The sequence below is a fragment of the Rhinolophus hipposideros genome (assembly GCF_964194185.1).
Source record: "Rhinolophus hipposideros genome assembly, chromosome: 5".
Taxonomy (NCBI): Eukaryota; Metazoa; Chordata; class Mammalia; order Chiroptera; family Rhinolophidae; genus Rhinolophus; species Rhinolophus hipposideros.
The window spans coordinates 43,860,377-43,885,137 of NC_138051.1; the positions used below are offsets into that span (position 1 = coordinate 43,860,377).

At 37.7% G+C, this 24,761-nt stretch overlaps 1 protein-coding gene across 2 annotated transcripts in view; it reads right to left on the minus strand.

Moving 5' to 3' along the window:
• FBN1 (fibrillin 1) overlaps nt 1–24,761 on the minus strand; it is a 234,186-nt gene that overhangs the window by 67,788 nt on the left and 141,637 nt on the right. For both annotated transcript variants that reach the window (XR_013993368.1, XM_081048809.1), the window contains exons 17-31: nt 23,936–23,989; nt 22,245–22,370; nt 18,054–18,179; nt 17,348–17,467; nt 17,114–17,251; nt 16,191–16,241; nt 14,436–14,561; nt 11,891–12,118; nt 10,087–10,212; nt 9,848–9,976; nt 8,941–9,066; nt 8,718–8,843; nt 7,357–7,479; nt 6,110–6,235; nt 4,072–4,197 (exon numbers count right to left, since the gene is read on the minus strand). Coding sequence is in view for 1 of the 2 variants with exons in the window: in XM_081048809.1 (XP_080904935.1) it covers nt 4,072–4,197; nt 6,110–6,235; nt 7,357–7,479; nt 8,718–8,843; nt 8,941–9,066; nt 9,848–9,976; nt 10,087–10,212; nt 11,891–12,118; nt 14,436–14,561; nt 16,191–16,241; nt 17,114–17,251; nt 17,348–17,467; nt 18,054–18,179; nt 22,245–22,370; nt 23,936–23,989 (1,851 nt within the window). In the remaining variant the exon portion in view is untranslated. The remainder of the gene's footprint in view (nt 1–4,071; nt 4,198–6,109; nt 6,236–7,356; nt 7,480–8,717; nt 8,844–8,940; nt 9,067–9,847; nt 9,977–10,086; nt 10,213–11,890; nt 12,119–14,435; nt 14,562–16,190; nt 16,242–17,113; nt 17,252–17,347; nt 17,468–18,053; nt 18,180–22,244; nt 22,371–23,935; nt 23,990–24,761) is intronic.

Genomic DNA, 24,761 nt, shown 5'->3' on the forward strand with positions numbered 1-24,761 from the left:
GGACTAAGACCTACCAGCAACATTTCTCATGTGAAAAGCAGCAGACAGTTTGAGAAATGAAATTACCCAGAAATCTTGCTATTTTAAATGAAAACAATTCTGATTTTAATGGTACGTCATACTTACTAACGGACTGAGTGAACACACGATAGGTGGTAGGCTCTTACATGTGAAAGCCAGGACTCACCAAGGATGGCACCCAGCAGCAGTCTAGTTTTTCTTCTTCCAATTGGTTGTCTAATTACAATTATGCAGAATGAGCAGCAGAAGCCCTGCATGTGGGCCACAGAAAAATTGTAATCCAGTCCCTTAAGCCAAGGACAGAGAGCTGCGTTCTAGATTTCAAGCAAATGTATTTTCTCCCTCCATTAAATCAAACATTACCCTCAACTCATGATTTGGACAAAGCTTAGGGACTAAAAAGAAACGCTTAACATCTGTGTAGGCTGGGAATGTAAGTCAGTGGGTGGATTCTGAACACTGCTAAAGTGATTGGGGGGAAAAACATGTTTATTTGTTAAAATGGAAACAATCAGTAATGACAAGGGAGCTGAAATATTTAGACAAAGCTGTAATGGAACCCAGAGGACATTTTTTTAGTTCTCATGAAACAAAATTCCTCCTTATGAATAGCATACATATTTTTATAATTCCTTTACAGGCTACTTATTTTAAAAATATATATACATATATATTATGTATGTTATACATATTGTATGTATGTATATACATGATATATGTATAGAAATAGATGTAAAATGCTTCTTTTGTCTGTCATCAAAACATAGTTCTGGGTCTGTTCTTCACTGTTATTTGTTGTGAGGCTTGCTTATCCCATTAGGCAAGATACATATATCTATTTATATTAGTTGCCTGGGACATTATAAACACTTGTCTTTAATATGATTATCACCAAGGTAACTTGCTGGTAATCTAACTTGTGAGTGACACTAATTTTAAACTAAAAGCAGGCTAAAAGAACCCTAGTTACATGGGATTAAAAAACATTTTGGCTCAGATTTTTAAAAACTTGTTTTCCAGTATACCAAACTTGCTGCCAATTCCTGTTTGTGTCAATCATTTTCAATCAAATGTGATAGCCTTGGTTGTTAATAACATTCTTTACAGAGGCCCTCTTTTTCTTTCCTCCCTAATGTACCCCTCCTTCCATACTTCACTGCAGGATGCTGACCCAAGAGGAACACTTGTGTAACTACAGAGCACTGCGGTGATTTCTTTAAGCTCATGAGCCAGTGGAAGAACTAGGGATAACATCCAGAGTTCTACTCCTTTACATGAGAGTATCACATGCCATGGTACTATGATGGCAAAGGGGCTGTGAAACTCAAGTCTTCTCCCTATAGTGCTAACTCGGTTTTTTAAAATTAAACAATCATTTTAGGCTATAAGTTAAAAGCAGGGGGATGTTGGCCCTTGGGAAAGGACAGAGCATTTCTTGGCCTTCATATCTATTTTTCTGTTCACATAATGTACTAAAAGATTGCTGTTCCTAATGTAAAGCTGGTGTCATCTCATCTAACGCGGAGTGCATAGCTCTCATCACCACAGTCTTAGTATCTGTGCAACTCAGTGAAAACAAGCCTTTGGATATACAGAGTAAGAGTTTCCTTTTTTAAATTGATGTCAAGCATGTATCAATAAAGAGTGGTATGGAATTTTGCTAGACTAGAAGTTATGTCTCTAATTAAACGGCTTCTAGACACGGTGTCTATGTGTCTCATTTCATAATGACAACAGTAAGTACTATTTATTGACCAGCTACTGTAAGTTAAGCACTGTGCCAAGGGTATTATATATATCTCATTGACTTAAAATGAAATTAATGCTGCATGAAAATTCAAGCTTTCTTCATAGTGAAAGGCCTAAAATAATTGGCCTCTGCACATGCCCCTGTGAGCTGGAATGTGGAGCCTGAAATTCTAGAGATCTCCTTTTCTAATAGCGAATGAAGACTGTCCCATTAGATTAACTTCTCCCTTCATAAACATTGCCATTCTTTGGGGTTAATTTCAGTGAGTTCAACTGAGCCAAACATTGGTATTAGCCTCCACTAGGTAAAATGCAATATGGAACTGTCCTACCTTTCCCTTCATTACTTCCAGACCACCACCCCTTATCCCAAGTTCTATATTTATACTGGAAACTAAAAATAAAGCTTGAAACATAGACATCATGAGCTAAGCATCATTTGTACCCCAGAGACTACATGAGGAGTTGAGATTTTAAAAACTGTGCTGTTCATCAGAAGGGACCGCTAGCCATGCTTATGTGAAGAATAATATAGTGAGGATGAAAGCATTCTGGCTTCATGCTTGTTTTTATAATTTGGCTACAATCTCTCATTTTTGGACCAATAGTAATATTACTGGTGTTATCTGTATATCTATAACTTTGAAACTTAGTATTATTGGACAACTTGAAATGACAATATATATTTGGGGGTTTTCTTGAAAAATGTTGACATAATTAGAACAAGGATCTGTACACTTACCACATTGCCAATCTGCAAATATTTTAATGTTCATTTTAAGTCACAAGGGCCTGCCAAACTGGCTTTTGAAGTTAAAGTCTGTTATTTGTAAAGAAATTATGCAGTTACCTAATTCAAGCTCCACCATGGTCTCTATTGTGTTTTAAATTGTGTTATATGTGCTGTAATCTGTTATATTACTGTAAGTAATACAGTAAAACTACTATTCTACACTCTTAACATCATTGCCTCAAGTTTGAAAATACTAACTAAACATTTAAAAACAATATCACTCATGCAAAGTGACTTTTACTTGATGTTTAATAGAAGAATCTCCCACAAATATTGTGAAAAGATTTTCTTATGTGCTATAGGTATTACACAAGCAAAATTACAAACGATTTAGTTATTACTTCATAAGATTTGTTAATTCCCAGGAATAAAGACTTATCTGGGCTAAAGCAACATAATACATCACAAGCACACTCATTTAAGGAACTGGAAGACTGATGAGAATTGATGAAATATATGAATTTTAGGATGTGCTTCTTCAAAAAGTAATTTCAATTATAAGACCTTAAACGACCATATGATTTCACTGATATGTGGTGTATAAACCAAAAACAACAAAAGAATAAGACAAACAAATGAGAAACAAAAACTCATAGACACAGACAATAGTTTAGTGGTTACCAGAGGGTAAAGGGGGGTGGGGGGTAGGAGATGAGGGTAAGGAGAACTGACTCTGGGTGGTGAACACACGATGGGATTTATGTAATACAGAACACAATACAGATGATGTAATACAGAATTGTACACCTGAAATCTATGTAATTTTACTAACAAATGTCACCCCAATAAATTTTAAAAAAAAAAAGAAAAAAAAGACCTTAAACAAAGTGTTGCCAATAGAGACTATTGGAAAAGGCTTGCTTTAATACAGTCATGCGCCACTTAACGGGATATGTTCTGAGAAATACATAGGCGATTTCCTGGTGTGAACATCAGAGCACACTTACACAAACCTCCGTGGTATAGCCCACTACTGTAACTGTATGTGCTATGTTTTTATACGACTTTGTTCACACCAGCATCATCACAAACACACTGAGCCATAACGTTACCGAGGCTATGGCAGCACTAGGTGATAGGAATTTTTAAGCTCCATTATAATTTTATTGGACCATTTTCATATATTTGGTCCATTGTTGACTGAAACGTCATTATGTGGCACATGACTGTAAAGAGATATGCATATTTTGTAACTAGCATGTTAACTACTTTGATATAAAAATGTGATTTGAACCTCATAAAAATGTGATATGTATAGTGTTAATTATAGTGATAATTTATTCAATATATCTTGTTTCAAGGTAAAGAAAAAACCCTCAGCTTAGATTCAATCTAAAGTATGACAAATTTCAAAGAAGTACAGGGTAACTTAATGAAAAATGTTCCACAAACTGCTGTATAAATGCAATTAAAATGTTAATAGTCTTAAAACTGGTATTAATCTATAATTATGGTAGTAGTCTCTTAACCACTTTTAACGTCGTATTGTTCCATCTGAAAAAACATACCTGTGCAGCCAGTTTTTCCTTTTTTGCCTGAATATCCCATATCACAATGGCAGATAAACGAGCCTTTAGTGTTTTCACAGGTTCCACTTAGACAGATATTTGGATTCAGGTCACATTCATTCACATCTGTAAAACATAGATATTATTAATACATATAAACATTTGTTTGAATACCTTTTCCCTGAGATAAAACAACTATGATAAATAAATCAGAAAGGGTGAAATGCTTTCACTCCAAAAAAAGTGTATCATATTTATGGAGCTCAATTCACATGTGCTTTCTATATTCCAGGCTAACAATGCAGAATGGCTTTTTATTTGGGCCATAAGCAGAAGGTCAAGTAATCAAATAAACTGATTGACTCTAGGCTGAGTCTAGAGCCCGTTTATGTGGCAGTCTAGAGAACTTTTCAAAACAGTGGCCAGATGAACCTTTTAATTCAGTCTACGTGATGCTAACGATTTAGTTTCCATATTTTCAAAGAAAGGCTAGATAAACTAGCAGTGTTAGTGTAGATAGTTACAAACTTCGCTTCTTTCCCAAACTGAAACATTTATTTTTATGACATTCACTTTAATTTTAGGGCTTCACAAATATTTGGTAAGGGGTTTCCAAAGATATAAAGGTGATACAATTTAAATATTTTAAATTCTAAATTCTTGCTTCTGGCCAAGATGGAATATAGGCACCACATTTAGCTTCTCAGCTGAAGCAACAACAACAAAAGGACAATATAGGCAACAAAGACAGTGATCCTGAGAGAAAGAAAACGAACTAGGCAAATTCTTCAGAGTACTGTGTAGAGAAAGTATGAACGCCGTGGCATAAAGAAGGGGATGGCAGAGGGAACCAGTAAGTGTCCCTCAGTTGAAGAGATGAAGCTGGAAGTCCTCGAAGGCCAAATTCACTAGAGTTCACAGTGCAGATCAGAGGACAACTGGGTCCTGCACAGTGAGAGAGCTCCAGGTGTCTGCAACGGTCCCAGTCATTCATGTAAGGGTACCACCCACAAGAATTAGAGGGACCAATCATCAGAGTTCACAGAAGGCCTGGAATTGTGCCTCTTCCTAACGGGAAAACCCGATAATTCACAGGGATTTGGGTAGAGTATCCAGAAGGATCTTGCCTCAGCAATGGAGCAAAATTAGCCTGAGACTAACTGCTGTTTTATTAAAACAGTAAAAGCAAAACTTTGAAAGGCTCAATCTGTTTCCCAATAACAACATAGATCAAGAATAAAGCTCAAGAATATTTCTAGGAATACAAAAATATCTAGCACCTAGTAAGTCAAAATTTATAACGTCTGGCATCCAATAAAAAAATACCAGGCATTCAGTGAATGCCAGGAAAATAGGAACCGTAATGAAAAGGAAAGTCAATTTACTGAAATGACTCAGAACTGACACAGATGATAGAATTAGTAGACCAGGACATTAAAACAGTTATTACAATTGTATTCCGCATGTTCAAAAAGCTAGAGGCATGATTAGACATATTAAACAGAGACACAAAAGATATGAAAAGTCCTACGTCAAACTTTTAGAGATAAAAACTACAATGTCTGAGATTAAAAATATACTGAATAGAATAAAAGGCAGATTAGATATTGCAGGAGAAAATACAACAAATTTGAAAACAACAGTAGAAACTCTAAAACATATGCAATTACTTCTAGAGTTCATTGCATTCTTGTCAGAAATAAATTTTGCATGCCTTTTGACAAACATATTAAAATCCTGAACTCTAGTCACAGTAGAAGGAAGGTTAAGTGCACAGAAATAATGCATAAACATAAAATAAATGTCCATCTGCAGTTGACCAATGGTTACCTCAGTCTACATAACATCTGACAAAACTAACATATCACACTCACAAGAAAGTTGCTCTTTGGAATGCTGGCTTTGGAGTATTAGTATTATGCCACTAAATATCCTTACTTTTCACATAGGATCTCAGGTACCCAAACCAATCGTTATGTCATTTAATAATATTTGTGAGTAATCAGCGAAAATGGAAAATCCTGTTTTCTTTGCTTACCTACACAAGTCTTCATGTCTTCGGATGCCATGAATCCATCAAAACACAGACACCTGTACTCTCCAGGTATGTTTGTACACTGACCACCATCGCAGATATTGGGGTTATCTTCACACTCGTCAATGTCTGCAGAGAATAAAACCAACAACGGCATGTTGTTGATATTGGTTCTATTAATTCAACGATGAAAAAATTAACTGACCCAAGTCAAATAAACTCAGCCTATTTGCACAAGACAATTAATTCTCAAATGAAGCTTTACATAAGTGATGCCAACAGGTTAAAAGGAGAAAACCATTTTCAAGATTCACAACATACTGTTCAGGGTCAGGGGTCCACATCCACTTAAAATCCCATCGTTTAATTAGCAATTTTACCTCTGATGTGAGTTATCTTTCAAATATGATATGAATCTTAGTTTTCTCACTGTCAAATGTAAATGTCTAAAGTCTGTCATCTTCTGTTTTATTGATATTTTAAGATGAAAACTGCTTGAAATAAGCAAGTCTAGTTAGACACATTTTTAGTAAAAATATTTATTTTCAACATTTAATTTTTGTAGCCAAATTTACATCTAGGGCTTTTGAGAGAGATTTTCTAGGTCAGATATGATATTCTGGGTTTCTAAACCCAATGTCTCTCTTTATCCAAGCCAGGATGTAAACCTGTATTACCTACCTCATTTTCCATCTCTAGCTGGGCTACATGGCTCTTCTAGCCCAGGGTGATAGAATAGGAAGCGTCAATTAGATCAGTGGCACTCAAATTTTAGCATACATCCAAATCACTTAGAGGGCTTGTGAAAACAGTTTACTGGGATCCGCATCCAGGAGTTTTTGACTTAGTAGGCCCAGGGTGGGGTCCAAGATTTTTCATTTCTAACAGATTCTCCAGTGAGGCTAATGCTAGTCCAGGGAACACACCCTCAACAGCAGTGAAGTAAGCCAAGAGTTCAGATTTTTCAAAATTCTGATCAACGAAGACACTGTATTTTATACTCCATTTATGGAGCACGTGTCAGGTACTATGCTAAGTGCTACACATATTCGTCCACACGGGCAATCTGAACCCCATTTTATAAATGAGAAACCCGATGCTAAGGATCTCTATCAAGGACGCACAACTAAAATAGGTGACAAAACAAAGATTTGGACTCAGGACTATCTGATTCCAAAGCCCACGCCCTGCACTACTCCACAGAGGGCCCTGTACTTGAGAGATTTCACAGGAGGGTAAAACCTACTTACCGGTACATGACCTCTGATCGGGCATTAGTGCGAATCCTGGCTGACAGCTACATTCATAGCTACCTTCTGAGTTCGTACAAAAGGTCTCACAACCTCCGTTCATTATGCTGCATTCGTCAATGTCTAAGAAAAATAAAAAGAATATCATAATATCACCTTTCTCTGTGTTTATGATCATGGCATGTGTTTAAAGTTTCCAGGCATAGGTCAAGTAAAGCAAGAAAAAAAACAAAAAAACAAAAAAGAAGCATCCTAGGGTCCTAGGATAACTGGAATTTACTGCGTTGATTGTTTGATTCCTTCAAAAAGTATGAACTACACACCTACTGTGTGCTAGAGGTAAGAATCTAAGAGTAAATGAGATAGACACTAGACCTGCCTTCATAATGCTAAATTGCAGCTAGAGCGTTAGATGAACAACTAATTATACAACACATCATGTGCCACATGCAATGTAGGAGAAATGCCAGGTGCTATGAGAACATATCCCCGTTATGACAATGGGCACGTGGGTGAAATTCTCTGGGTCACAGACTCAGTTATAGACTTGACATTCAGTTTGATTGGCTGAAGTTCTAATCCTTTTCAAGAACCTGAGTTGGAGTTCTGAGTTGTCCTGGGCCATGTTTCAGAAGAATTTGGGCTGATTTATGACTTTGGGTGGAAACCATGTGAGACTTGGCAGTTCCACATGATGTACACCCCAAACCAGGCAAAAACTGGCAGTTTATACAAAGTTTCACTTTGACTTTGGGCACAATAAAGCCACAGCGTTCTCTGTGCCACTCTTTCCAGCACAACTAAACTTACAGAGCGCCAGCCACAAAGCGAAAGTCGTATCCCACAAAACCCCATGTTTAAGGAGTGCCAGGCCTGGCCTCTATTTCAATGTAAGATATGAACATACCATGGTCTTCTTTCCAATAATTGTCCTCTGAAATCTATTAGCCGATCTAAATCATGGAAAGGCAGAGACTGAACTATTTTTTGCCTTTTTCATGGCACTCATCGTGCTTCATTTATTTCAGGTGGTTAGTAATCACTTGCTGGTTTGCTTGGTTATGCTTTGCATAAACAGAGCATGTGCTACCGTTCACCCTTCAAAGCAAGATGGGTCAAATTATACTTGTCAAAGCTAAAACATCCTACCTCCTTCATTTAAGTGCTTCTTTAAACACAGAAGGGAGGTGAGATCTGAAGATCAGAAGCCACTATGAAAAGAATTTTACTTACAGGAAAACAAGAAAGATTAAGTAAAAGTAACTGGTGATGGAAACAGAACTCAGAGAACATTGTTTGAGTGCTTTAGAATGAGACTAAATAAAATAGAACAGAAAAAAAACATAAAACATAGAACTTACCAACACAAAACAGCCTGTCAGGAGTTGAATGATAGCCAGGGTTGCAGGCACACTGATATTTCCCTATGAGGTTCACACAGCGGCCATTGGGACAGAGGTTCGCACTCAGTTCACACTCGTTGATATCTGCGTAGAAAATAAGAACAGAAAACATCTGACTCTGGCAGAGATGTGGGTCGAATGACTGCCCACAGCTAAGTGGTCTGGAAGTGTTCCTCCTTACCTATACATGCTGAAATGTTGGGGGACAGCTGATGACCAGGAGGACATTCACAGCGGTAACTTCCCTCCGTGTTTAGGCAAACGCCTCCCCTGCACAGGAGAGGATTTCGCTGACATTCATCAATATCTGAAAAATGGAAATGACCCGTGTTGAAGATGTTGGTGGTGTCCTGTCCAGCTCCCCATGCCAGGCCAGTGCACTCATTGCCCAGTTGCTGGGAGTCCTGTCTACTAATGGCTCTCGGGCTCCCTTCTCCACCTCATTCCAAAATAGCTAGGAGGTGGGAGATTATATTTCCCTCCCATGCTGGGGGCTGCCCATGGCTAATCACTGATTGAACTGATGTGGGCGTATAAAATCTTGGCCTCCTTGCCTAAAGGTGGGACAACTCTCTGGCACCATTCACACTCCCTAAGGGATTAGGTTAAGGCTAAAATGCAGCTGAACTCTTTGCTCCTCTTCTTCCCCTGCCCTAACCTGCCTTCCTCACTTCTTTACAGGTTCCTCCTGAGAGCACCGCCTCAAAAGAACCCCCAGTCACAGGCTTGTTTCTAGGAAACCTGATGTAATACAACCAGCTTAATTAATCTCCTTTTCTAGAAATGTTGTACAGAAACTCTATAATATGACCCTGAACATAGCCTCCGTTTGAATTGTTCTGTCTTCCCTAGGGTATCTATCGTAGGTGTTACACTCACTTCTCAGGGACCCATAACTGGTGTCCGAGACCACCCACCACTTCACAGCATGAATTCCCTCATTTCTTCCATGTGTCAGTCTCCCTCTGCCACAGACTGATTCCTGACTCACTGCTCAGGAGACGAGAACTGGGACAGAGGCCATTAGTCATCAAAGCATCTTGGGATCCTTTTTTTCCCCTGTGCTGATCGAAGGGGCTCACGCTTACCCATGCAGTTCTTCATCATCATGAATCCACTTTCATAGCCTTCGTCACATTTGCATTCAAAGTCTCCTGGGGTGTTCACACACTGGCCTCGGCCACAGAGGTCAGGAGATATGCGGCATTCATCAATGTCTGCACAAAAGCAGTGGGTAGCAGCAAATGAGTAGGATAACCTTAATTCTTGCGGAATAAGGATGAAGAGTTCTAAAGGGTGTCCCTCCAAGGCGAGCCCCTTCACTCACCTGTGCAGTTCCTTTCTTCAGAATCAAGAGCAAAGCCACTGTCACACCTGCACTTAAAGCTGCCTATGGTGTTTCTGCACTTGCCGTGGGTGCAGAGGCTGGGGATCATCTTGCATTCATTGATATCTTCAAGAAAAATAAAATGTGTGAAAAGTTCATGAGCAACCAATTAGGACTCAATGCCCACCGTTTTAAACCCAGGAAGTCGGAGGGTCTTGATTTAAGTTCTTGGCAATACTGATTTTAAAGAATGTGGGATGATCTAATACAACTTGTAACCATTTCTAGTCTTTTAAACTTCTAGTTTAGAAAGCATTATTAGAGAAGTAAAGAGTGTGTTTATTTGGACTTCTAGAATCTAGCACACTGCCTGATATATACTAAACACTTAACTATTTGCTGAATGAATGAAATATTCCAAACTACTTGTGTCCATACTTGAAACACACAGATTATTAGAATATGTAATCTTATACATAATTAGAACATATAATCTGCAGCAACCAATTCAGTGTGTAGAGGAATGAGATTTCATTTATGCTTTTTTGGATATACCTAACATATAAAAATTTCAAAGAAGCTGTCATTTATAATTTAAATTATTTGCAAATAATGTACACTAGTTAAAATATTTTCTCAATATTATATAACCTTAAAGCTTCATTAATATAATTAATATATTTTTTGTATACTAGAGACAACATATGTAATGTGTGATCCAAGTTTCCCCTTTTAGGGGCCTTTCCAAAGTAAAACCCAAAGCTCAAGAAATACAAGTTAATTTCTACATAATATCATGAGAAACAAAATTTTCAGATTAAATCTCAAGAACATCAAGTCCTTTCATGGCAATGGATTCCCACAGCCTTTGGAAGCAAATCATTCAAGTTCTTTGAATTTACTTAAGAGACATTTAAGAGGGGCATCTAGAAACTGTCTCTCTAGACACAACAGTTTTAAACCTCAGGGCTTCTTGGACTAAATGCTCAGGAGAAAAATAAAAAGTCTAGATTTTTTTATATAAGGATAGTTAAGTGATATTTATATACTCATTTCCCATTTTTATAAGTTGATTTAATTACAAAGTATAATAACTAGGTCCAGACACAATATGCATCCAACACAAAACTCTATATGGGAGCATAAGCTGATCCTCTCTGAGTAATCACAATTCTGAGTAAGCAATTATGATTTTTCCATATGCTGAAGTAAACAAGTTCTGTATCATTGTGCGAAAAGCTTAAATCAATTGTGTAATTAGATTAAATCTGTGCCATATTTTTTACATGGACTTTAAATTATAACATAATACACTGACATAACATAATATTTGAAGTATCATATCACTGGAGGAGATTATGCATCATTCACAGGAATGAATTTTCACTGTATCTGGACAAAGAGGACCTGCCCCTGGGTTTCTCACGCCATTCACCCTCCATTGTCTATACTCAGGTGGAACATAGCGACATGGATACTCAAATCAGCAGACAAAAGCTCACATCATATGACCTTAGCGGATGGCAGAAAAATTTCCCATTTCTTTTCATTTGTGTTTGACTGAGGGTAGTGTCAAAATCGACCTTCTAGATGGGAGAGGCAAGGGACCTCAGGAAATCCTGAGATGTAGAAAAAGATACCGAGTGAATGTTTTGCTATATATAATTTAGAAAGCAAATAATGTATGCTGAGATGATCAAGGAATGACCACATTGATGATATTTATTGTAATTCTGTTAGTAGAACTCTGAGCTCATGAAAATGCATCTTGTTGGTCTGCAATAGACCACCAAAACCACTGTACCTTTGAAGAAAGGTTTTCCATTTGTAATTTCTTTTGTGGCAAATCCGGGTCCTCTGGGACAGAGCTCCTCGTACTCAGGTGTGTTTCTCACGGGACACTCCTCACATTCTTCTGTACCCCAGGCTGCCCCAACGGAGCAGCAGCAGGCATCCATGCGGTGGCGGCCAGCAATGGGCAGAGTGCACTCCTCATCCTCATACCTCAGGAAGCAGGTTTCCAGGCGGATGTCTGCCAGAGGGAACAGAGAGAAGCTGAGGAGAGCTACTCTGTTTTCACTGCCCCAAGCTGCCAGCACTGTGTTAGGCAAAGTACAATACACTCAATAACTTGCTCTATACTTATTGACTGGAATTATTTTTTTACTCAAACAAAACCCAGGCCTTGTGATGGGTGTTTCTGCCTCATAAAGACTATCTGCTATTTGGTAGCTCATATTTATTTGTACTGACAGTTTGTGGAAAGTTTCCTTCAACTTTAAGCATTTTCTTTTTTTTTAAATTTATTTATTTATTAGTTTCAGGTGCACAAGACAAGGTACTACTTAGACATTCATCATTTATATCCCTCACACTGTGAACCCCCCCTCCCCCATCCACTATCCCTCCGACCTCGCACCGAGCCATCACATTATATATATAGAATTATAGTTGGAATTCATTATTGTTTAGCTTCTGGTGTATAGTGCCATGATCAGGCATCCACAGTATCCCTGAGGTGCTCTCCCAAATGGGACACGTGTCCATCGGATAACCTCTGAGAATTTTTGCAATGCTCTTTAGGGAGATGTTTTCATAGACATGGCTGTTACCAATGCATCTACTCCATCATGTCTTGACAATTTTCTAGTTAAAAACAAATTGCACTCTTGGAGAACATCGGAGCTAGCTAGCTAGCTCCAGCCCCTTTTCCTCATAGCCACTTCATTTTGGAGAGGTGGAACAGCAAACTCCAAAATAAGGACTGCCCTACTTGAGATGAAAGAGGAAAAATAGCAAAGAAAAGCCATTCACTCCTCTTCTCAAGTACTTCTTTCACTACACCAGGTGTTATGTACACATTCTTCTGGTACAAGTAGGATACATATAGCTCTGACCCCCAATTCATGGGGTTATGGGGAAGAGTAGAAAGAATAGCAGATGAGAGGTCAGAAGACCTAGAATTTGTGACTAAGAAGTGACTTGTCTGAGACAAATTATTAACGCTGAGTCTGAATTTCCACATCTGTAAAATGATGTTCCACCCATCTGAGAAGCTCAAAGGAGATTATGCATTTGAAAATTGTAAAGTATAATTAAGGCATGATAGTCCCTCTCTTTCTCCTTCACAATGTTGTCATTCACCATTCACCTAAATGCCTGAGCTTCCTTTAAAATCAGAAAGCTTCTGAAGCCTTCTGGGAAACTTTATATCCAGGTTGCCTTTATTAAGATGGATACTTTTTAAATGATTTCTAAATTAAACCTTGAAGCATCTTTCAACTGAAGAACCTGGAAGAAGGTTCTCATTAAATGCTGATTCTTCCTAAACAAAGAAGCTAAGACTCAGAATGGGATTAACTCACATCCATAGTTACACAAAGACTTTAGCCCCAGAATTCCAACTTTTCTCTTCCATACTGCTTACATTATAAACCATAAAGTTACATATTTAAAGATTTGTTTGTTCTAATTCATAAATGATTCAAATCCTTAAAATGCATACCACTCTTTTAACCACCTACAGTGGTCCTTCACCGAGGATGCTCTTCAGAGTAATAAGCCTTCAGATACACAATGTGGCTGCGAATTATTCCACAGTCATGGGCTCAGAAACCAATGATCCAAGAGACATATTCCTGGCAGTCAGAAGCCGTAACAGGAACATGAAAATAAGTCTGCCAGACACCACAGGAATGGCTAAAGGACCTCAAACCTACTGCCACTACAAGTTTATAGGGTAGCTTTCTAAGAACTCAGGGTTCTGTGTCCCATCTCTTCCACATCCCTGCCACTTGGGTTCTAGCAGTTGACATGGAGAATCCCACTATGACTGAAAGTGACAACGGCCCTGGGCTCCATTGGGTTCACTCTTAAGGACACTGACACCCTTCACTCCTGACACCCACAAGAGTTTCTGAGAGGACCTGTCCCTCTGGCGAATAGTAAGACATGCCTAGCAGGCATGGTCAAGAGTTTTCAACTAAGTGAAAATGTTCCCCTTAATATTCACCTTGCATCCTACAGCCCATGACATATAGGAGGTGTATTTAAGAGCTCTGGAATAATAATTGTGATGGTAGTGATTTAAGGAATAGTTACATATCAATTAAGGACTAAAGCTTCTCTTCACTAACATGTTCTCTACTCTTTTTATGAAGAATAGACAAAGAGCTTGAGTCAGGAAGGCTATTTGTCCACGAAACTACCATGGATCCTAACGAAAATGCTGAATTTGAGGTATATGTGTCTGTATTTGGAACCAAATAATTCAGTTCTATCTTGTTAATTGAGTTTTTAATAATCTTTAAAAACATGATCATTAGAAAAGTAATGAGTTCAGTATTTACCCAGGCAGATCCTCCCTGTAGCATCCAAAGTCATCCCATTGGGACACTGACACTTAAATGATCCCTTAGAGTTAACACATAAGCCATTTTTGCATACTCCTGGGAACACTTCACATTCATTTATGTCTATGAAAGAAAAAAGAAGGCATGAAGTTAATATATCTGTGTAACATAATTCTACTATATTCCATTTATGGAGTCATACTTATCCTCACAACAGAAAAGGCCATTTTGAACCTGATGAATTCACAAAATTAGTTTGCTTCCAAATAGTTTAGGTAGAATTTCTGAGATGTCTGAATAGCAACCAAACAAGCCCACCTACTACCAAAGACATACGAGTTTCTCCGTTGGTCTCAGGTAGTAAACTTTAAGTTGAAGAGATGGAGCTAGCTGGTGCAAGTTCTTGGTGACAGCTCTGGGTACTACGGATATCTTGGTTAAGGCTCCCAGGAACCACATAATTAGCTTTATAAGACCAGATGTTTGGAAGTGGAAAAATGGAAACCTTGTCTTTCAAACTGGCAAAGAATGAAGAGCTTGAAGGTGAGCGTAGGAAAAAATCCCACTGAGGAATATGGGAAGCCAGTAAAAAGATCCTCTTTTGAGAAGTCCTGAGAAGTCCTTAGGAGAGTATTACTAGTTCTAACTCAGCAATGGTCTCAGGCTGTTCTGTCCAAACCTTGGTGATCCCCACTAGAGTTGGGAAGAGTCTAAAGATGTTCATGTCCATCCATTCATCATTCACCCAACCTCAATGTACCAGTCCGTTCCAGTTTGCTTAATGCAGAGCACTATGTTCTCTGCACTTAATTTGGAAAAATATTCACCATCAAGTTAATCCAAAGAAAGGCACTTACTTGCCAATACCAAAAAAGTAGAGCATTAGTTAAGAAATTCACACACTGTATCTCTATTTAGAAGAAATAATTTTCCAAACTAGGGATGTTAAAAAATATATTCCAAATCTTTCCTTGTAAGAGATAAATGGGGAGGGAAAAATTTACCTTTCGGGTGTTTGTTTTTTTTTCTTTTTTGTTTTTTTTTCTGGCCACTTGTACACCAAAATGCGCTGCTGAGGTCAGATAAGTTATTAACAGTGGGTCTGGACCAGAAAAAGGCCAAAGAATTCAGTCATCATTTGGAAAGCACGACCTTGGGTGGGGGTTATAGTATTCCTCTTTATTTTAGCAGAGAACAAAAACTTCATTTCATCCCACATATGGGACTAATTGCTGTTTTTAAAATTTTTCAGCTGCTGTGTCATGTTAGGTTGTGTTAGTAACCCTGACCTATGTCTATCTGGGACTCGATGAGAAAGAATCACAGCAAACTGGAGTGAAGCCACGTAGACTTTCAAAAATGAAGCAATAGAGTGTGTCCTCCTAAATCATCTATGCCAAACCAATAAACAAATAAACAGGACAAAGCAAGGAAAATGCAAATTTTACAACCTTATCAAAAACTTCCTGTTTTCTCTTCCTGATCTATAGCATTTTGAAAGTGCAGTCAATTCAAACCATGGTCAGTCTAAAACCTTTTCAGCCACTCTGTCCTTTGGCCATAGTGGTCTGACACTGGCAATAGCATATATGCGCTTGTGAAATTAACATCTGCTATGTCTGCTGTCCTCATTTTTTTTCTCTGCTGCGTATTTCTCACTGTGAAGTTACATGACATCTTTATCCAGTCCAAGTTAACACAAGCATTCTTCATGCACACAGAAATTTATGGCTTATAAATAATCAAAAATACCTTCACACTGTGTTCCTTTAATTCTTGAAAAGCCTTTACCACAGATGGGATCTGTGAAAACAAACAAACAAAAACACTAAACAAATCTGAGACAACAATATCCAGACTTTGTAGTTATGACATAGTATAAGAAACATCAAAGAAGACCTGGAACATGAATTAGATTTTGTTGCTATGAATAATTCTGGGATAACAAAGTGTTTCTGAGATTGCATAAGTGAAAAAGAATAATATTAAAATGTCTCCTTAAGTAAATCTCCTTTCCCCTGAGATATCCAAAAGGATCTAAAGGTGCCCTAAAGATCATGCTAAGTTGATGACCACGAAGGAAAAGAACTAGATTTCTCTCTCACTGTTAACTCTCAAATAGGAATCACATTAAGTAGGGTTACTGTAACATGAATATGAAAAACAAAGTCTAGACCTTGAAGATCTCATGCCCTACAGATTCACATGATATAAATTCACATACTTATATATCCAAACATCAAATCAACAAAGTCATCAGCAGGGCTCTCAAACTTCAGCTTTGCAACAGATTTAGAAGTTGAGTCATGCATATTGGTTCCTTTACGTTCATCAGGTTTTTTTGGAAGACAATTTGCACCTATAAACAGCTAAGGACCCGTAATCATGAGGTTTCCCATAGAGCCAATAGGAATTGTTGATCTAGGAAAGCAACATCAGCTAATCATAATACAATGTGGTGATAGAAAACAATAAATTACCAAATTCCATAAAATTATTGTCTTTGACACATCTCTTAGTTTCCTACTCAGTGATACATTTTTCACTGAAGTCATCAGAATTAACCCTTCTAAAATCCCCATGTGAAGCCCAATGTACAAAGTACTAGGCTTCTCCTTTCTAAGCAAAGCAGCCAGTGGCATGGGGATGGGAGCCACAGCACCTGTTGCTCTTACCAACTTGGCATAGGGTACATGGGCTTCCCCAGGCAGCACCAAGGGAGGAACAGCATTGGGATTTCAATGTGGCTCCATTGATGTTGATCTCACATCGCCCATCGATGACAGTCTGCCAGCAAGTGCCCTTGATGGTTTCTGCAGAGGGTTGGGGGTAGGGAGGTAATGTTTATTACATCTTAAATACAGCAGCATTGATTAACATAGCAAAATCATTCTCAGAAAGATCAATACCTATGCAGATGGTTTTTGTTGGATCCAAAGTACTTTCAGAAGAACACTCACAAATAAAAGAGCCTTGGCTATTCTTGCAGACGCCGTTAATGCAAGGACTGGATTCACATTCGTCGATGTCTGAAACAAAAACCGGTCTACATCACTGCTAAAAACTAGTCTTGGGCATGAATGAATATTTAAACTTTGGCCTCAGTTGCATATTCTTCATTAGATATATTCTTCATTAGATAGTAAAGCTGGTCTAAATAGATATTTTTTTCTAGACTAGATGGAAGGAAAATAATAATTAAGCACATCTCTATAGTACAGAATCTGTCATATGGATGTATCTTTTTATTCAGAAAATACAGAGCAAATGTAAGGGTGACTGCTGAGTTACTAACTCAAATAGCACATAGTATGTCATGTTTTCTCCGTCTATTAAATGATAATAAATAAAATATCAATTGCAGACAATTGCAGGCAAAACGAATACTTTTAAAGGGCATTGACACACAAAATAAATGGTAAATAAAATGCCAATTGCAGGTAAGTACCACCAGTAGCTTGAAAAGTACATATAAGTGCCATTTAGGACGACAAAAATCTCAATTTAAGTTGCACAATTATCTGAAATGGAAGCAACTTTAATTTATTCTCAGTTTTCTAGTGGCATTCCCAAAGAGGGCAAAGTACATAGTATAAGAAAAAAATTATAGTTTACCTTCACAGGTTTTTAGGTCAGGTTTGTATATAAATCCCTTGGGACAGGTACAGACAAAACTTCCAGGAGTGTTTCTACATTGTCCATTGTCACAAAGTAGACTGTTCAATACACATTCATTAATATCTGGAAAAATCAACAAAAATTAACTTTTAAAAGCGCCCATCCCTTGCATGCAACTTCTTTGCTCTTTTAGTTAGATTTTTAAGGTCATAATGTTTTTACGTCATATGATTAATCCAATCAAAGAGGTAAAAGTTCTGTGCCATTGGTTTTTGCCTAAACTGCCAAATTTTAGGAAAATAGAGGCTTGACCTGATTATCTATACTAAGTGTGTACAAAGTCTAAAGTTACCACATAGTATTCAATTCACTTCTTTCTTTGGCAGGAAGAAAACCCAGGTTTACTAGAAATCACTAATCACCAGAATTCAAAGAACGAATTATTGATTTAAGGAACAAATAAATATTTAGCAATTATGGTCCATCTTTTATATGTGTTAGTTCTAGGATGGGTATTTCTTCTTTAGAATAATTTAAAGGGTTCCAGTTATGTTTATCAAATATGAAGCAAGCTATAGAGAGTTTATAACTGTCATAAGGAATTTAGACTCGAGATTCAGAGAGTTGAGGAAAACTCCTTGCTTTTAGCTGAATAACATGCCTATCTGATACAAAATCTAACTTTTGATATGTATGACTTAGATTAGGAAGTGTAAAAATAATGTAGGTGGTTTAATATTCCTCTGGGCTATAGTATCAGTCAATCCACAAAATAGGCTAAAAAATTCACAAGGAATTTTTTAGACATTGAGAGATTCTACTTAGGTCATCATTTGACAAACTAGTAGCCCTGACATAAAGGATGCATAAATTCAGTACTAGAGATCTTCATGGGTTCACAGCATTAAATAGACTTAAATGAACAACATATCTATAAAGTCCTTTATATGGGAAAACCGAGTATGAGGTTGTGTTATCAGCTGAGCAAATAGCAAGCTGAGAATTCTCTCAAAATGATATAAGGAATGCTAACACTTGCCAAAAGGGTCATATTGCAATTCTTAAATTTTGATGATGTCAGAAGAATCTGGACCCTTAAACTGAGGAATAGATGGTGAAGATAAAGGGGGACAAAAAGTCCCTGGAACCCTGTGGCTGGAATGAACCTTTGATTCCTAGCTTCATACCTCTGAACATAATCTGAATTATCAACCTACTTATATGACCTGAAGATAATGGCTCTAACAAGTTTGGAGTATACGCTAAAGCATTAAAGGAAGAATTCCTATGGTCTCCCAAACTCTCCATTCTGCTCCCCAAGGGGTGATTTATGGATGAAGCTAAAATATCCCTGTGTCTTTCTGGCCCGCCCAAATAGTGATTTTTTCGTGTCTACTAATGAAAAGAGGCTCTTATAGAAAAATGAAGTAGTAAAAATTGTTTTCAGTTGAGTCTAGTTTAAAAGTACCATGTGTACTCAACTAACAACCACAGCCTAAAAAGAGGCCCTACAATTAAGGGTGTGAGAGAAGAAAAATTCATTTCTCCAAAATCAATGTAGACCATATAGAAGGAAAGGCCAAGTTTGGGCCAGCAATAAAAGTTAGGGAGAGAATAAAGAAACCTGTAGGTGAAAGAAGAGGGTTTTGGTTTGCAGCTCCCCTGACTTGCTTTCATCCTCTGTTGTTTTTAAATACTGGTTTAACCTGAAACTCAGATGAAAGCTGATTTAAATGGGGGCAAAGAAGATGCTTTGGTTTACTATTAGTTCTTTTTTCTGTGTGCAAATGCCACACATTAAGAAGGAAAGCAGGCAAAAAATATTCAAAGTAAGATTTCTGTTTTTTCCAAAATAACTGATATCTCTGCTCTGCCCATAAGAACAATCATCAGCAGGCCTAACAACAGTGGCAGTTATTAGGTATGGCAGGCACTCTGCTTCAACCTGCAAAGTTTAGAGAACTGTATTGTACAAGAGGGACAGTAAGTACTCTTGCTATGTTCCACCCTTTTAGTAGTTGAACAAAAGATGAAAGTAAAAATTATTTATGATGAACAGCGAAAGTATAGGGAAGAAGAGAATGCTAGGGGGTTGAGACCAGGAGACCACAGAAATAACTCAGAGACATGCACAGAGAGCAGGAGGGAGCAAAGTGATTGAGGGCTTGCTTTAAAATGTCTAGAATTAGCTTTCCTCTTCACTCCGTCTCTAGAATCCATGCCTTTTTCTTCATTTGTATATAGGTAGAGCCATAGAGTCTTGCCCTTCATCATGTGTCACAGGGTAAAGGTGTTCACATTGTTTTTAATATTGATATCAGAGCATCAAAATAAGCATGGAATTTTGTAGGAGGAAGAGCTATGAACAAAAAAAGGAAAAGAAAACAAAGAAATGGCCAAATATAAGAAAACTGAAGAATGAAGGTCTTTGTGATAGATTAAAAGAACCGTAAAGAACCAAAGTCCTTTTTGGGGTACAAGGATTACTGTATTAAGAAATAGAAATTAGGCTGGAGGAGCTTTGGAAAGAATGTTTACAATGACAAGAGGTCAGGGGACAACTTATGGATAACGCAGAGATGGTCATTTTTTAAATAGCTAGATATGGTATAATAAATAAAAAAACTTAATTGACATGGCCGTTTTTCCTCGTCTATGAGAGTCAAGTTCTATATGATATAATTTACTGTGTTTCCCCGAAAATAAGACCTAGCTGGACAATCAGGTCTAATACGTCTTTTGGAGCAAAAATTAATATAAGACCCAGTATTATCTTATCTTATCTTATCTTATCTTATCTTATCTTATCTTATCTTATCTCATAGACCCAGTCTTATATTATATTAAAGTAAGACCAGGTCTTATATTAATTTTTGCTCCAAAAGATGCATTAGAGCTCATTGTCTGGCTAGGTCTTCTTTTGGGGAAACATGGTAATCCCATTCTTCTTATGAATGAAGGAATCGTTTGTCTACCCAAAGGCAACAAATTTCTTAGGAGGGGTCCAAATATTTCAATTAGCTCCCAACACCAGATGATAAAGTAAGGGGCATGACCCTTACTTTATCAAATAAAATAGCTTGATACCCAGGGACATGTAAGGAAAGAACTTTGGTTTCTTGGGTCAGAACACATGATGACTCCCTAATAGCTGGATGGGAGATAGCTGAGTCCAGCACTTATAAGTCATTATTTGCTAGACTCTGTGTTGAAACTATGACATTTGTGTTTATCTCAATCTGTAGATTCTCTAAATTATTACATGTTCCAATAACTGACCTTCCTAGAGGAGTACTTTTCAAACCCTACCACTAAAACACCACTAATGGTAGAAGACAGTAAGCTCCTAACTCTAAGCCCTAAATGACTTTCAGAAAGTAAAAAATACATTTGAGGTTCACTGTTTATCTTAAAGCTTATTAATTTTCATCCCATTTCATGAAAGTATGTTTGCTTTGAGATAAAATGTGTTTTGCCTCCAAATTAAAAAACATGCCGCATCTTACATTTTGGTTTGGGTATACTTTGGCATATTTCCACCAGTATGAATATTCTGGTTTTGGAAGCCGAACTTCAGGAAACCTGAGGTTGTATGTCACCACACTACAGAATGGACAGCACTTTTCAGCAAATACTAGTCTAGGCAACTGAAGAAAAAATAATGGTGCCCATGTTTACCATTTTCTTCCCAATCGAAAGATTTATTTAGTTACTGGCTGGTACCTTCATTAAGAGTTGTTAGAGTAGAAAAATTGGTGTTTGTTAAACTTAACAGAGAGCAGTTATTACTGAAAATAAGCTGGGTTTTCTCTGATTGATTTTAATAAGTGGTTGGGAGAATAACTGCTTCCTGTTAAAACTAGGGGTGCCTTTGTAGCCACATGAGAATAGCTCACAATGTTTGTATTTTATATATCTGAGGAGCTTCTCTTTTGTGGAGTGAATCTGATATATAATTACATATTGTCAAGATTCAGCTATATACATTTTTAGTATACGTGATGATGAAGTGAGCACAGCCTATAAAATTTTTGTTAACCAAGACATGTATGTGCCATGCTGATACCCATGGTGTAAAGCATTCATCTGCCCAGTCCTTAAAATCCTTCTAGAGCTGTTTCCTCCATGCATCAAAAGGAAAAAGGCAATATACAGGAAACATCTTAGGAAACAGGTGAAACTTCTCACCAACACAGTTCTTCCCAGTTGAATCCACTTCATATCCTGAATTGCATATACACTTGTAGGTCCCACGGAGATTCTCACAAATTCCATTTGGGCAAATATCAGGATCTAATGCACATTCATTTATATCTGCAGCACAGAAAAGTTCAAAATCGATAACCTTCTAAACATCAATGAATTGTCAAAAAACAACATTAAAACAAATGTAATGACCTCAGGACCTCATGAAAAGAAAAACCAAGTTACGCTTTGATGAGGAAGCTTCATCCCTTTTCCTCACTACAAGATATTCTGAGTGAAATCTTCCTTCCATCAGTCCCTGGGAGGAACTTGGCATCTGAGCCAGAACGATAAGATTACCAATCCTTAATCAAGCTGAAGGAGACCTCCTGGACTTCTCCTGGTCCAAACACCAAGATGGAACAATGGACACAGAACCCAAGTCCCTGTAACTGGTCTCCCTGCTCCCAGCCTTCCCTGTTCAATCTACCTTCCACACTGCCACCAGACTTAACAGCCTAAAAACTGTTAACAGCCTAATGACTGTGTCATTCTCATGGTTCAAACTTTTGTTAGTTCAATGATATCTTCAAGCTCAAATTAAAATATGAACTCTGTTTATTTACTTTAAACTTCTCACCCTTCTGTGAACATCTAACACGCTCTTTACTCTGTGTCAGGAATGTCTGGACACCTATATATCAGTCCACAGCCCACTCAAACACCACCAGCTCTGAAGAAGCCTCTGATACTCTGCCCGGACGAGGCTGGGTTCTCCCCCTTCTGTGCTCTCACAGCCTGAGGAGAGCTCCATAGTCCAGGGTGACGCAGAATCTGTCAATGGTTAGTCTCAAGTCTTGGTGCCTCATTCTATAAATGAAGGTTGATCTCTTCTATTCTTTTGCAAGTCCTTCTCATAACTTATTTCCTCCCTACTAACTCTTTATTAATTATAAATTTCCTTACTTTTTCTCTTTCATCCTCCAAATGTTCCCCATGTTCATCCACAGAAAATGATGAAATCAATCAAGTTGAATGAACTGACCATCAGTTTAGTCACTTTTTTTCAGAACTCTCCAGAATCAAATCATTTACCTTTATATTAATAAAATAATCCTTCCTCTTTCTTGTCACCTATTTTTACACTTATTCCAATTCTCCCTTTTAACTGTAATTCCTTTTATAGCACTGATATTTCTCTAGTTATTAGTCCTACACTTAAATGTTTCATTCTCTTCCAATTCAGTTAATTGCTGTCACTGCTTGCTACAAAATATAAGATGAAAAATACAAAATATAAGATGGTCCCCAATTGCCATCTTATAATGACCCAGCACAGGACAGTTAAGAAATAACCCTTGATTGTACTTGGCCAAAGGAAGGCCAGGATGCCCCTTCTCATATATGAGCAACCACAGTCATTGTATCTCATCCACCGTCCTCCATCACCCACCCTGGGAGAACACCCAACCCTCAGTTCCAAGCCCCACACCCACACCCAGCAGCCCAGGACCCACTGTGCCATGGTTCCTCTGCCATTGGGGGCTTCCACATAACCCAAGTACATTATGTAGTGATGGCCAGAGAGAGGGTCAGACCAGACTGGTATGAAGGGACCAACTGGAAACCCACAGCGAGGCCTGATCCTGCCTCTACACGTGCCTAAGTTAATCAATTTCAAAACAGATCCTTACCACTGCCTGCTGATGTCATTCCAGGACCACTGCTGCAGAGTGCCTGATATTCCGCTGCAATAAATTAACAGATAATAAATGATTCCATTGTTGGCAGGACAGATCCATCCTGCCCTTGGCCTTATACACATCATTTCTTCCAAAGTGAGTGGAACTGAGATAAAGTGGCAACGGAAAGGGGGCATCTCCCGAGGGAGTCACCATGACACCAGGCTCCCATTTTACAGGCTCTGAATCACTGAGGAAAACAACTTTTAAGGCTATATGCAAGTTATAGCGATTCCTTGTGCAAAGCACTTTTGGAAAAGGTGTTTTTCCTATAACTTGATTTTGTTCACCAGGGAACACTTTACACCTATGGTGAAATGTGCCTGTTAAAGTGTGGTTTCTTAACTATTAATAAAACGTTCTCCCACCATCTTGGGAATAATTTCCTCAGTGTGAGCTGCTTTTTCAGTATAACAAAATTTTTAACATTTTTCTCATTTCTCTTTACAAAGTCTCCAAACTCCACTCACAAGAACAATAGAGTATCTATGCTTTGCATTAAAGTGTATTTTTAAAGTTAATATTCTTCAGGGTGTTAGATTCATTCTATATGATAAGTCCATAGAAAAAGCATTGCATAATATTAAACCTGTGAGATCTTATTGAAGAAACTGAAGTATATAGAATATGTTCACAAATTTGTGATGGATCAGATTTTGATTTATTTTCTTTTTAATTAAATGTATTGAGATAACATTCATTAAATGTTAACATCCATTAAATTCCAACAATATTTAGATGAACATGTGAATCTCATGGTCAAATGCAGATCATTTGT